Here is a 15907-nt window from a genome sequence, read left to right as displayed (position 1 = left end):
CAACTAACAATTAAAAGAAGTTTTATATGTGCCAGGCCCTTTAATTTTTTTTAATTTTTTATTGTTATGTTAATTACCATACATTACATCATTAGTTTTTGATGTAGTGTTCTATGATTCATTGTTTGTGCATAATACCCAGTGCTCCATGCAGAATGTGCCCTCTTTAATACCTATCACCAGGCTAACCCATCCTCCCACCCCCTCCCCTCAAGAACCCTCAGTTTGTTTTTCAGAGTCCATCGTCTCTCATGGTTCGTCTCCCCCTCCGATTTCTCCCCCTTCATTCTTCCCCTCCTGCTATCTTCTTCTTTTTTTTTTTCTTAACATATATTGCATTATTTGTTTCAGAGGTACAGATCTGTGATTCAACAGTCTTGCACAATTCACAGCACTCACCATAACACATACCCACCCCAATGTCTATCACCCAGCCACCCCATCCCTCCCACCCCACCCCCCACTCCAGCAACCCTCAGTTTGTTTCCTGAGATTAAGAATTCCTCATATTAGTGAGGTCATATGATACAGGTCTTTCTCTGATTGACTTATTTCGTTCAGCATAACACCCTCCAGTTCCATCCACGTCATTGCAAATGGCAAGATCTCATTCCTTTTGATGGCTGCATAATATTCCATTGTATATATATACCACATCTTCTTTATCCATTCATCTGTTGATGGACATCTTGGCTCTTTCCACAGTTTGGCTATTGTGGACATTGCTGCTATAAACATCGGGGTGCACGTACCCCTTCGGATCCCTACATTTGTATCTTTGGGGTAAATACCCAGTAGTGCAATTGCTGGATCGTATGGTAGCTCTATTTTCAACATTTGAGGAACCTCCATACTGTTTTCCAGAGTGGCTGCACCAGCTTGCATTTCCACCAACAGTATAGGAGGGTTCCCCTTTCTCTGCATCCCCGCCAACATCTGTCGTTTCCTGACTTGTTAATTTTAGCCATTCTGACTGGTGTGAGGTGGTATCTCATTGAGGTTTTGATTTCCAAGCCCTTTAATTTTGATAACTGTATGAGAATATGATATTATCCCCATTTTACAGACGAGGAAACTGAGTTACAGATGTTTAGGTACTTGCCCAAGGTCCTGAAGATTGTAACTGGTTGGGTTATGGTTTAAACTCTGGATCAGAATCTATGTTCTTAATGATACTATGTCATCATTGGAGAGATGGTTTTAAATCAACAAGCTAAAAATATACACTAAATATCTAATAAAATTACTTTCATTTATTACCTCATAAATGTTTTCTTTCTTTTTTACAAAATATAGGTGTCACTGATGGTTATACACACACACACACATATATACACACATGCTTATGTGTATATATATATATATATATATATATATATATATATATATATATATCTGTGTGTGTCTCTCATATGTGTGTTAGTTTACTGACATTTCTTTACTTTCCAGTTAAATTCTCAAAGGAGAAAAGCCAAATCTGTCTATAAAAGTGTAGGGATTCAAGTTGATTAGTTTGGTTTTAGTACAAGACTGCTGGACACACCTACTCTTTTCTGATGCCAATGGAGATTGTTAAACTGAATAAGTAGCAAGAAAATTGAATTATTCATGATTTATTCATTTAGTTGAGAAATGTATTAGTGATTGTCCAGTGGCAAAGGTCAAAATAAGAAAAGATCAGCTGTCAGAACCCACCAAGAAGTTTTCAAGACACAATTATTTTCCATTCCTATTTCCTGCTGTATATACATACACGTCATTTCTCCTATCCAGAATTCTCTTAATGTAAAAGTTGACATTTATTTAATATTTACTATATGACAAGGAAGTGATTCCTGCAGATTATTACAGGTAGTACTTTGTACAACTTTAGGAGGTGGTCTGTACTATTACCATCATTTAACAGATGAGACAACTTGGCACAAAGAAGTAATTTCTCCAAAGACATACAGCTAATAAATGGTAGAACCAGGATTTGAACTCAGGCAGTTTAATTTTGTGGGTCATCTTCTTAAGGACCACACTACTCATTGGAGAGGGAGAAGAGAGCTACATCACAGGGGAGTAGGAGGGGGAGAATGTTGAGAGTGTTTTCAAAAGGTCATCTACCTGTCTGATACAAGTCTCTTTTGCACTGAGAACAACTGAACCTTGATTATACTATATTTCTCTTAGACTTCTTTTTATTTTATACTTTGACATGCACATATTATTTAGACATATGACTACAAATGATTTTCCTCTTCTTTATCTTCAGGACTCCTGATTCAGGATGGCCCTTTGGGGTCTTGTGAAAATAAATACTGTGGTTTGGGAAGGCACTGTGTCATCAGCAGAGAGACAGGGCAAGCAGAATGTGCCTGTATGGACCTTTGCAAGCGGCACTACAAACCTGTGTGTGGATCTGATGGAGAATTTTATGAAAACCACTGTGAAGTACATAGAGCTGCTTGCCTGAAAAAGCAAAAGATTACCATTGTTCACAATGAAGACTGCTTCTTTAAAGGTAAATACAGGGTGAACCTAAAGTGTCACCTTCTATTTCTTTCCTTTTCTCAACTACTGCCTTTAAGTTTAAATTCTAGCATGATTTTATATCAGCAAGTATTTAAAAAGGGACAGAAAAAATGTGAGTTTAATTACATCAATAAACAGTAAGTGTATAGAAATGTACACAGATACAATTCTGAATCTCAATTATGAGTACAAAGTTGGCCAAAATATGACTCAAATTTAATATAGCTTACAGCATTGCACCATATGGCTTCCCAATCATGGCAGTTATCTTAGGACACAGGGAGGCCAATTCAGTCAACAGGCCAAATCCACCCAGTAAAAAGTGCCTGGAGTGGAATTGAGTGAATAGTGAATGCCAAGCCATGCTGTGATAACATCGCATTTCTTCCTGATTAAAAACGATGGGTTTCAGTTTGCACCACATAATTCAGATTATATGGAACCTGTAAATGCCCACTGAAATAACTCTGAAAAACTCTGCTAAATTTAATTAGTAAATCTGGGATTACAGTAATTTAAAAACCTAAAAAATATTGGTATTTACTTTCATGGTAGTCAAAACAATTGGTTACTGTTTATGAAAAAGTACTGCTGAATTAGTAATTTGAGAAATTATTTTAACATGCTATATAAGTAAATAAATCATTGAACATTTCTAATGTCATTTATTCATAAACTTATTTTGTCTTTATTTGTTTCTACTGGAGAAAATATTTGCTTATTCATAGTCATAACCCAGACTGAAATACAGAATTTCCCTCATTCAAATAGGTTAGTGATCAACCTGATTTCTAGTCTTCAATTGATTCCTACCCCATTTTTTCATAATTTTCCTCAGGTTTATTTACATTTAAGACTTGTCTGATATTACAGTAAAATGACTAAAAACTTTCCTTTTTCAAACATGGTAGAATAAATAAAATATTATTTCCAAGGTGATAATAAAATGATACACAGAGTTTTTCAAATGATATAAGGTGCAATACTCTGTAGTCAGTGTGGCTACTAGAAGCCCATTGATATAATTGAAGTAAAATGATAATAGTTTCTTTACCGCAGTGAACTATGTGCAACTTGAATTCATGCACAGAGTATTTTATATCAGGTTCTCTTCTTGTACAGAAAGAATAGCAGTTGCTTTTGTTTCAGTTCAATTTGTTCCCTTCTATCAAATCTATTTTACAAATAACTAAAATTAATTCTATTAGCATGTGCTTTAAAACTCATGAAAGTGTATTGTGTGTGTGTGTGTGTGTGTGTGTGTGTGTGTGAGTATTTATTCTGTCATTTTGACATGAGATGCCATATTGGCAATACTGCTATATAAATAATATTCTATTAAGGTAATTTAGAAACATTCTCAAAATGAAGTTTTGTCCAACTGACACCCAGCAATCGATTATGTGGAAACACATGATATTAAATAGCATGTGAGAAAAAAAACACTTGGTGTATTTTAATGTTCAACTTTATTGCTGGATGCTTAGGCATAATGCAACTCAATATGTATATCAGTATGGACATAGATGAACTGGATATAGCTAGGAATTTTGTCTTCCTGTGAGTTCATAAAACAATGGTTTGAAAAACTTTTGTCTTTCAGACTTATACTGAGTATATTTATGAAATCTATGATTGTTTCAAAATACTTTCTCATCATATATAAGTCAAAATACTTTCTTATCTCATTATACGTAGCATTAAAATTTCATTTATATTATCTGGGTTAGTTACCAAGGGTTTACACATTTCTCAGGTCTCAGAATTTGTGTCTTCTGCTTATTTATTTTGGGATTTTGCCTAACACATATCTACCTCACAAAAGAACTTCACTTCAGCAGAAAGGAACTAAGTGATATACAACAAAACAATAAGTGGTGGCCTGTCTTATGGGTGTGCCGTTGGCCAAGTTTTGGGTGTAAAACAAGATTCATTATAGCTAAAGGACTGACATGGTTGTGATGGCCAAAATTAATCCTTGTGATTGTGAACTTTTTTTTCCGTAGAATGTCTGCAATTATATTGTTTCCAATAATGGCCCAATGGAAAAAGCAAATCAAAATATTAAGTTCAAGAACTGCTAAAAACCTATGTTTAATTAGATTTTTTAATAGAAAAAAATCAAACTAAATAATAGGAATGAGTTTTCCTCCGCAAAAAACATTTCGTGTTTTAGATCTAATAAAAGGTAAGTATGGTGCCTGGGTGGCTCAGTCGGTTAAACATCTGCCTTCTGCTCAGGTCATGATCCCAGAGTCCTGGATTGAGCCCCAGGTGAGGCTCCCTGCTCACTGGGGAGCCCGCCTCTCCCTCTCCTCCCCACTCGTGTGCTCTCTCTCGCTGCCTCTGTCTCTCTCTCTCAAATACATAAAAATCTTTTAAAAAAAGGTAATTATGCAAACCTTAGAATAAAAGTCAACAAACAAGAACCTAGAGAGCAAACCCAGGTTGCAGTCCACTTTTTTTTTAAGCAATGTGTTATTGGAACAGAGCCACATCCATTTATTTAGGAATTTCCTTTGAGTGTTTTGCAAAACAAAAGGAGAGTTGAGTATTTATAACAGAGATAGTGTGGCCTGCAAAGCATAGAAAACATTTTGTCTAGTATTCCCATAAAAAGTTTGTTAACCTCTGCTTTAAAAGATTACCAGTGCCTTAAAATTAATTTTTAAAAATATTGAAAGATCTTTTCTATATCTTCTTGGCTATGGTGGTAAATATAGGGACCTACTCATGTGTTACATTTGAATAAAAATAAACACATACCCATAAACAAATTGATACATGTAAAACAGGAAATCTGAGTAAGATCAGTGGATAGTGTTAAAGATGATATCCTGGTTATGATATTGTACTATAGTTTTTCAAAATCTTACTATTGGTAGAAACTGGGTGAAGGGTACATGGAATCTCTATTATTTCTTTTAACCCCATATGACTCTACAGTTATCTCAAAATAAAAAGAGTAATGCAAAATAACTACTGGAAAAATATTAGCAAATACTTAAGATAATTTTAAAGAAAGTATGGTTTGCATTATTCATTAATGATTTCAACTTTAAGCTAAGTCTTATTTCACATATCAAATTTATCAGGTTTATGTTTGCCATTTATATTTAAACTTAATAAAATGAATTATATCTGTACAATCATGTTTATTGATTGTATTAAAATTAAGATTAGAGTACAAGTTAAAGAGATTTATATCTATATTTACATTTATATCTTTATATCTATGCATATATTTATGCTTATAACTATATCTATATAGCTCCCTTCTATTATATGTGTTAAATATTTAAATGCCTCTGTAGTATGCTTAGCATTTACTATTACTAACTCTTAAATAGAGACATGGATTCACTAAGAATTTTCTTTAATGATTTATGATTTGTGGTTATAAATGGTTATAAATGAAACATATAATAGATCTAGGAGTATAGCATCTTTAAATTTATTTCTATTCACATTTATGTGATTACAAAGAAACTGGCTAAAATAGGATATAGAATATTGTAGTATTTGTTTATTGGCATCAAATACTTTAAGATGATACTTGATATATGTTGGGGAGGAAAGAAGTTTTCTCTACTTTTCTAAATTCTTATGGCTGGCCTCATAATCAAATTGACATAAGACAGGTAAGAAGGGAAAAAATAAATTTAATTACATACAAATAGGGCCCCATAAGAATATGAAACTCATTGACAGGGAATTGAGGTTTATATGCGTCCTGAAGTAAGAAGAGGGTAAGGGTCTGGGACTTCAAACTGGAGAAGAAAATTCACAGGGAGATGGAAGAACTAAGGTTTGGTAAGCAAATGTTTGCCATGTCTTGCTGAGAAGTTTTCCTTATGTTAAAAAAAAAAAAGTTATCTTAAGTAATAACTCTCTTCTAGGTATAGGCCCCCTATCTTTTAGACAACTATGGGGTGGGGGTACCAAAAAGCTCTTCTTGAGTCTGTAGGGCCTTTATTGTCTTCAAATAAGATTGTCTGGAAATAATCCTCATGCCAAAGCAGCACATTCTGAGGTGAACTGTACTGAACCCCATCACATAGCAAAAAAAAAAAAAATTTTATGTAGTGTCTAGCTATTTCTTGTGATGGCAGTTTTGGCTTAAAGTCATCTCCCATCCTCACTCCACCCCCAAAGGACTTCTAACTTCTGCAATTCATGTCACAAATAACAAGTATAATTTTCTCTCACCCTGACTCCAGGTCAGTCTATCTTACGCAGCAGAATTTACTCAGAGAATAAATAGAAGCTAGAGTAAGAAACTCAAGATACAACCTATGCCAAAATGAATAAGGAATTAAACCTTTTATGAGAAAGTCAATTGAACAGAAACCTTTTGCCATTTATTGTGCTGAGAATAAAACTGCCATAAAAGCAAATGTTCTGTGCACTTAAATGTTCATCACAAACAATAACAACTTGGGAAATATGGTTTTTATGGCTATGTGTGCACTATTTGAATGAGATCCGACATTGTGTTCTTTTTCTTTGGTATAATCTGGAGAGACTTTCATATTCCATTTTTTAATTGGTTCTTTTACCTGATTTCTTTTTAAAGATGGGACTCATAGAACTTGGGCTAGAAAACTAAGCTGCCAATGACACAATGATATTTTAAAATATAACAGTAATTTCTGTGTTAATACATGTGGGATTTTAGATTACCTTTTTATTTTTTTTGGAGGGAGGCTTTGTAAAGCCTCTGTTTTATGTCTAGTCTTTTATGCCATTTCATGAAAAATAGTAATCTTGATAAATATTTAAACTTTGGAAAATAATGAACAGCTATTTGTTTGTTTTGGTTTGGTTTTTGGTCAGTATTAGCCAAGTGCAGGATGGTAGTGAAATTAATAAATTGGACAACTACAAATATGCATTAACTATTTAAGACCAGAATTCAGACACAGAAACTCTAGTTCCCTTGAATGCCCTCAGTACACACAACATTAAAACCAATTTGATTAATCCCCAAAGTTTGGGTGGATTTACAGTAAAACTTCCTGAATTTGGTGATATAAAATTGATTGAGTTGTGTTTAAATTTTAAGGTTTATCTCACATTTAACATTTAATCAAAGTTAACAATATAGTTTTGTTGCCACTCTAATCAAAATATGAAATATAAAATTCTATGTATTGCTCATTACATCTATAGAAATCATTGTAATGTGTACACTCAGAAAGTTACCATTTGTTATTAAAATCATACCAAATGTTTATTTCTCCTCTGATTTTTGAAAACTCTATAATGGATTCTGTAAACATTACATATTACATGGACTTACTTTCCACTTATAGATAGATAGTAGATAAATGATAGATTTTACATAGAATATGAAAAATGATCCAAAAGAAAGAGATTTAGATACTGACTATTTAACAAATGCATTAAAAGATATTTCCGGAAAGTACTGGTTATAATAATAATACATTGAATATTATTTATTTCAAAACACTTTCATAAGTATTATATTATTGTTTCATCATAATAACAAGCCAGTGTACTATAGAGAAGGCAACGAGACTAAGATTTTAAAAATGGCCTGCCAACACTTGCATAGCAAGCTAATGCTACTGGGATAAGAACCAAGAGATTCTGTCTTCTCCTAGAGTGCACGTATGTTCCAAATATTCTGCTGAAATATGTAATACCATGATATCTTGCTTGCTTATGATTTTTAAAACTTTACTTTCAATAGTGATTTCCATGAATCTGTGACATTATTTAGAAACATTCTTGCTCACTGCGGTATTTTAAACCATGCATTTGATACAGTTCTTAGCCAAATGAAGAACATAGTAACAGAGAATAATTATTTAAGACTGTAACTTTTATATAATAACTGAACATTTGATTTGCAATAAATTCTCAAATTTGAATCTGTAAAGCCACACATATTTTCTTTTTAGTCAAAAGACTCTGGTTAAATTATTATATAACTGAATTTTCCAGGTTATAATAGACTAATTTATGGTAGTAAATTTTCTGATTGTCGATAAGACTACTTAAAAAATAACTAACTTGAGTTTAGAAATATATTCATTATTAGTTTCTTGGTTGACATTTGAGAAGCTATCTTATAGTCACCTTCCTCACAGATTTATTTTAAGCTGATTTTTCTTATCTTAGGCTGTAAATAGAATATCTATTAGATATGTAACAATATTACTTTACTTCCCTACACCCCTGCAAAACCCCCAAAACTTTAGAGAATAAGTGCATTTCTTGAAGCATTTAACTTTTGTTAAATTTTCCCATTTCTTTCCCCTGTTATAAGAACTAAATTTAACATTCAAATACATGGATAGTCTTACTTTGTTTTTGTATATTTTCATGTCATATCATTTTTCTTCAGTTTCAAGTTATAGAGTAAATATTTTAGTTTAACATTTTATTTCATGTTTTCTATGGATGTATGAATATTCCATTAACAGTTATAGGCACTATATTCAATAGTGACAGAAAAATGAGAACACTTTATACATTTTGTTACTTCAAATAATTTTTCTTCTCTCTTGAGACTTTAAATATTATATCAGTCATTACCTCTCACTGACACCTTCACTTATCATGTTTATTTTCTCAGTATGCTATTTTCAAATGGAAAATGTGACATTCTGTAACTTACAAAGTGAAGAACATTTTATGGAACCATTATTTTTTAATGTAGTTAAAATTTCTTTAATATTTCTTTGCAAAAATAGGATAATGAAAATCTTTCCATTGATTATACTCAGCATATATAATTGGGACTAAAATGTTCTAGAAAATGCAATTGAAAATTTTTCTCTATTAGTCTGATTTATATTTCACTTTTAAAATCCTTTCTGGGGGTGCCTGGGTGGCTCAGATGTTAAGCGTCTGCCTTCAGCTTGGGTCATGATCCCAGGGTCCTGGGATCGAGCCCCGCATCGGGCTCCCTGCTCGGCGGGAGGCCTGCTTCTCCCTCTCCTCTCCGCTTGTGCTCTCTTTTGCTATGTCAGTCACTATCTGTCTCTCTCTCAAATGAATAAATAAATAAATCTTAAAAAAAAAAAAAATCCTTTGGGAGGGGGTTGTGCCTGTGTGGCTCAGTCGGTTAAGTGTCTAACTCCTGATTTCCGCTCAGGTCATGATCTCAGGGTCATAAAATCGAGCCCTGTGTTGGGCTCCACGCTGGGTGTAGAGTCTGGTTAAGATTCTCTCTCTCCCTCTCCCTCTGTCCCTCCCCTGATCTCTTGCTCTCTTTCTCTCTCAAATAAATAATAAATAAATAAATAAATAAATAAATAAATAAATAAATGAAATAAATCCTTTCTGAAGTGTGTCAATAGATACTTTAGAAGACATTTGAAAACCTATTAATAATAAAAATTTAGAACCAAATGAGCAAAGTGGGAAACTTTGTCTGTGGTTATCATCCAGATAATTATGTGGAAAAAATATTTGTAGGTAATCAATTGAAGAAAGGAGATTTGGCATTTTCTAGCACAATATAAGGCTAAGGTAATTAACAGTGTTGCTCTTTTGGTTAAGCAAAATATAAGGAACTTCAATTAATAAAAATTCAAATTAATTTGATACAATAATATGCAGTTTGTTTTTAGTTCAAGACACCACATCATCTAGCTATAAATTACTTACCAAACTCATAGTTACAATAGAGGGTGGTGTGTACTCAGACAAATGTGAAGAATTTCATGTGTTCCCCTATGTGATAATCACTTTAAAGATTTGTTTCTACATGTTTCTTTCATCAATATATGAATTTCCAGTGATTTGTATAATGTCTCTCTAAAAGTCTCCCCCCAAAATCTAGGCATGAGTTGTGATTACATTTTGTCAGTATTTTTTTCCTCTTGATGACATCTAAAGAGATGTTGAATAAGAATTCATTAGTACAGAAAAGCAAGGTGTAAGTCAAGAGGTCAATTTGTATCTAATTGTAGTTGCCCAAAAGAGAGAGAGATGACGGTGGTTTGAATCAAGGTGACAGAAGTGCCAGTGGCAGTACAAAGTTGTCTGATGATCTGACACACTTCCCTGCGGCGTGGACATGGAGTTTATGGGAATTAAAAAAATATAAGCTAACCTAAAAAAAACCTTGAGGAGTCATTTACGGAAATGTGAAACACTGGGGGACTCACACTTTTGAAAGTGGATGTGAGGAGAAAATATGTACATATCCTTACGCATTTAAGATTAGTTAAATTTAAATCTCTTTTAGACAAGCAAGGGAAAATGCCATTTATTCAGTTGGATATGTGTCAGGAAATCAAAGAAAAATTTGGAGGAAAGTATGTACATATAAGATTTATAAGTATATTAATAGAGAGACAAGGCAAAGGACTCCATAGTTGAGATGAGCAAGAGAAGGAGTGCATGTTGGGAAGCAAAGAGTGCTGGGGATAGAAGTCTATTGCACTTCAACCTTCAGAGATCAGGAGATGGAGAAGGACAAGTAAAGCAGACATATACGTAGTCTTCAGTGATAGGGGAGGAAAACTAAGAGAGTATAGATATATAGAAGCTAATTAAGGAAGTTTTCATGGAGGACAGAGTAATGAGCTGAACTAAGTGTTGCTGAAACCAAGTATGAAGGAGATTAGGAAATGACCTTTGATTTGGTTAACTTGGGTAAGAGAGTTTGTGAGAGAAAATAGGAGCTGAGGAAGTAAGATAGCAAGCACTTTCCAGAAAGCTCATTGGAAAAGTGTTTCTGTAAAGAGAAGCAGATATATGTGTGGATATGTAGTGCAGATATACATAGTGATCAGGAGAGAGAGGCATGTGGATGGGAATAAGAGAACAGAGAGAGGAAAATTTATAGGACAAAAGAAAGTGGAAATAGTTGTCAGAGCAGAACCATTGGATAAGTCAGAGGGAATGGGATCCCATGGACAAGAGTTAGATTTGACTTTAGATGAGAGCATGGATTCTTCATCCATCAAATAGAAAAGGATTAGAAAACTAAGCACTTTCGGGTGCAGGTATGTGGACCTATTTTATGATGTAAAAGTGTGTTGTTCTTATCTGGTTGCATATGTATATATGCATATACATTCAAATGTAGAGATGCAACCAGATAAGAACACATTACTTCTTATATATTTCATATGTTTCTTATAAGAAGTAAGAAATGAAGCATCAGTTGAAAGTGATAGAGGAAAAGGTTTTGGAGATTTGAGAAAAACAAACAAAAGAGTTTGTGAAAAAATAAACAAAAACAAAGGGAGAAAAGACTAAGGAAATATGGTAGGATTTCCAGCAGTTTTGAAGAACTATATATCTCTGCTCATAAATTTAAAGTGAGAGGGCTCCTGGGTGGCTCAGTTGGTTAAGTGACTGCCTTCGGCTCAGGTCATGATCCTGGAGTCCCGGGATCAAGTCCCGCATTCTCCCTCTGACCCTCCCCCCTCTCATGCTCTCTCTCTATCTCATTCTCTCTCTCAAATAAATAAATAAATAAAATCTTTTAAAAAATAAAAAAAAATTTAAGTGAGAGTAGTCTTTTGTGTTTGTATATTTTAGTCAGCTGCTTAAAGTAAGGCATCATAAAGATGAAAAATTAGGTTTAACCAGGACTTCCCCCCCACCAAGAAATAGATGAGAAAAGAGTCCAAAGCTGTATTTTCCATATCTTTCAGGGGCAGTATGATTATCTTATCTCTGCTTTTTTGTGTATACCTCCTCTGCTATCCAGAGATCTTTTGCCTCAGCTTGCATATAGGCAAGAATGAATTCCCGAATCATCTCTACATTCTGGAAGTTGTATCACATGTTTTGGCTTAACTTCTTTATGCTAACATTCAGTTTACATCTGTGCCTCTTAGTTAAAATTTCCAGTAATTAAATCTGTTTATACTAGTTAGCCAGGTCATACCTTTCCAAGATCTTTGGAAAGCATATAGGCCTATAATAGCTGTTTTATTTCAATGGCTCTCTACCTCTCTGATCAATTAGCAGTGACTGTGATGAGCATGGGGACAAGATCTATATGCATATCTATATCATATATATCATCTATCTTTCTATCTCTGTCTCTATCTCTATCTCTAACTCTATCTATATAGATAGATATTTTGGGAAAAAAAGAGGGACAATTGGCAAACAATTCTCCAAAACAGAGTGTGGACGAGAAATGACCTTAAAACATATCTAACATAATATCACTTTATTATTAATTCTATAAGTCAATGTTCTTGACAGTAGAAATTGCTTTGTTTAGCTAAACAAATTATTTGAAAATTTGAAGCAGCTCAAAATTTTCTAATGTTTCTACATTTGAACATACTCAGTTTTTCTATATGCTTTAATCGATCTGGCTGCCAATAATGTTGGAATATAGACTAATTTAATGTGGATATTTCTGGGGTTGTTGGCATTTAATTCATTTTTGAAACATTTTTTTTCCCAAAAGAAGAAAGTGCTATTAAAGATTCAGAAAGATGCATGAGCATTTCATGAATTTAATTGATCATTAGTGTAATTAATTGAAAGGAACAATATTACATATGCTTGATTAATTTTATAAATGCTCAAAATGTTACATGCTTGTCAAAAGACTTCAGGTAATAATTATTGTAAAATATCTGTAGAAATAAAATATATTCATATGTACACCATGGATAGGTATGTATGGGCAAACTAACTATTCACAGTGATTATTTATTGACACCTAATTGTGTGGCAGACCCACTCTTAATGCTGTGTCCAAAAATGGAAATGACAACAGTTCTTATTTTTGCTAACTGGGTGGAAATGAGTGGCTAGACAAATCAATTAATGACCAGTGATGATTTCCACCATTTCTGGACTCATGATCTGAGGTTAGATTAGCATCTGCACCTAATATTCAAGTACATGAAATTATTCTGTGTCAAAACAAACATACTTGCCCTTTGTTTAAGTGAAACGTTTTTTTTTTCCTCATAGGGTGTATGTGCCACATTACATCCAGTTGTTGTCTACGGACATTTAGGGTTTTTTTTTGGAGGTTTATTGAGTATGAGGTCCAAATTAAAAGAGGGATCCCTGTGGGGCGCCTGAGTGGCTCAGTCGTTAAGCGTCTGCCCTCAGCTCAGCTCATGATCCCAGGGTCCTGGGATCGAGCCCCGCATCGGGCTCCCTGCTCTGCGGGAAGCCTGCTTCTCCCTCTCCCACTCCCGCTGCTTCTGTTCCCTCTCTTGCTGTGTCTCTCTGTCAAATAAATAAATAAAATCTTAAAAAAAAAAAAAAAAGAGGGATCCCTGAGAAACATATTCGGCAAGAAATATGAATCAAATTGAGAAAACGACAACAGGGAAGTTAGAACCCAAAAGGAATGTGTGGAGAACTAGTTTTGCATTCTCATCATGTATGTTAACTCCTGCAGCTTTGGAAGGTACTGCATATTGTTTTAATCAGCAGACAGTGTTTCTTTATAAGCATTTACATCTTCAGCCTGACTAACTTCACTCTAACAACCTAGGAGATAACGGTCATTCACTCTACTATCAGATAAGTGATGATATCAAGAAAGGTGTAGTGATGTAGTATATCCTGAAGTTAATGCATGCCTATAAGAACCCAGAGAACCTAATGCCACATATGTAGTGCATGGCGTATTTTGACTCCGTAAATATTCCAAGGAGGAGAAAGACATTTGGGACTACTTGTTGACATTATATCTATCAGGTCATTAGACCTTTATCTGCCCCAAACAAGCATAGAATATTAACGCTAGAACTCTTAGCTTTCAGGTGGAGATTTTATGCCTTATCAAAACCCATTTCTTTTGTGTATTCCCACTTTTACTTATTTTCAAAACAGACAAATGTATGTAAATTAATTATGTAAGACAAAATGATTATTCTTTAATTTTCACTTGAAAAATGCTAATAGGCTCACATCAACTGCACTTTTAGTGAAATATAAAGGAACCTGTAGGTTGGTATAGGATGTGTTTTCCAGTGTTCGGAATAGTAACTATGGCATTTAGCTGTGATGACACTCTATAACACATAAGAGTAGGATTTGGGGGTTTAATTAAATTTATGTCAGAATTACTTTCAAATCCTGGGGAAAAAATATGCTTGCAAAATACAGCACATGTTTGGCCTTTAAAAATTTTAACAAGTGGAAACATTTACATGACACATTGGCACAATCTCCATAGCTCAGAAACAGCTAGTATACAACATAGCAACAGCTTTGTTCATTAATTCCAGAGTAAACATGCACACCGACTCCGGTATAAATTTGTCAGTGCTGCGTCTACATCCACAGGAAGTAGCAGGCATGGAAGTGAGTTTCCCCTCCACATATCAATAAATATGTGAAAGAAAGATTATGCCATGCCCTTTCTATGTAATTCTAATTATTTCAACATCAGAATACCACAATAAATAAATAAATAAATAAATAATAAATAAACAAATAAATATCTTCTTTAGACATCCAGACATTATACAGCAAGCAATAGGGAGCAGAAGGTTAGTATATTTGACCCCAGGTTATCCTAAATATTTAGAAAAAAAAAATTAAGATTTTATTTATTTGACAGAAAGTCAAATTCCCTCGAGAGAGGGTACATAAGCAGGGGGGGGTGGGAGAGGGAGAAGGAGACTCCCCGCTGAGCAAGAAGCCGGATGCGGGGCTCGATCCCAGGACCCTGGGACCATGAGCTGAGCCGAAGACAGACGCTTAACGACTGAGCCACCCAGGCGCCCAATATTTAGAAAATTTATTGCAGGTGTAGAAAGTGGTTTGTTACTCAAAGCCTCTTGTCACCCTACCCCTCCCCAGGCCTCCTCGCCTCCGGGACCAAAGGATTCACTGTTCTCTGAGACTTGAAACCAGTGGCCCTAACAAGGAAAAATAAATAAAAGTTATTACACTGTGACTTTTGGAAGAGGCCAAGGCATCAACCCCATTTATAACTCAATCTCCTGACCTTCTTCTTAAGAAAAGCTCAGAAGGACCAAACTGTTAAATTCATAAAAAGCAGCTTCTATTCCAACCTTATTTCCAATCAAATTAAAGTGAATGAATCAATTTGAGCTAGAGCCTTTAGCTATTTCAAAAATGTATCTTCTTTTCACCAAAGTGCTTAACCTGAATTCCTTTGTTTTTGTCATTCTACTGCTGTCATTTTTCCTACTCCTGGATATCGGCACAGTCTCATTACTACATTTTATCAATGACAACTAAGAATGAAGAAGGAAAAGATGGTCATCATTAATGGTATCAATGAGCATTCATAAGATGTGACTTGGCTGGTTTCTTGTCATTTTCTTGGGGCACTTAAGTATGTGTTTTCCTTAGGACACTCAAGTCTTTTTTCCCACTTTTCTATCACAGAATCTGTAAATCTTTTATACTCTCTCAGGAGCTTGGAATTTTGACTCTTTGA

The 15907-nt window shown here is 34.2% G+C and overlaps 1 protein-coding gene across 4 annotated transcripts in view; it reads left to right on the top strand.

Moving 5' to 3' along the window:
* Window positions 1-15907, top strand: part of FSTL5 (follistatin like 5) — a 725252-nt gene that overhangs the window by 243912 nt on the left and 465433 nt on the right. For all 4 annotated transcript variants that reach the window (XM_078069389.1, XM_078069388.1, XM_036106567.2 and 1 more), the window contains exon 4: window positions 2258-2506. In XM_078069389.1, the coding sequence (XP_077925515.1) occupies window positions 2258-2506 (249 nt within the window). The remainder of the gene's footprint in view (window positions 1-2257; window positions 2507-15907) is intronic.

The sequence above is a fragment of the Halichoerus grypus genome, chromosome 3, assembly GCF_964656455.1.
Source record: "Halichoerus grypus chromosome 3, mHalGry1.hap1.1, whole genome shotgun sequence".
Classification (NCBI taxonomy): Eukaryota; Metazoa; Chordata; class Mammalia; order Carnivora; family Phocidae; genus Halichoerus; species Halichoerus grypus.
Note: the sequence above shows the minus strand (reverse complement) of the source record. Positions and strands in the feature narration are given on the sequence as shown.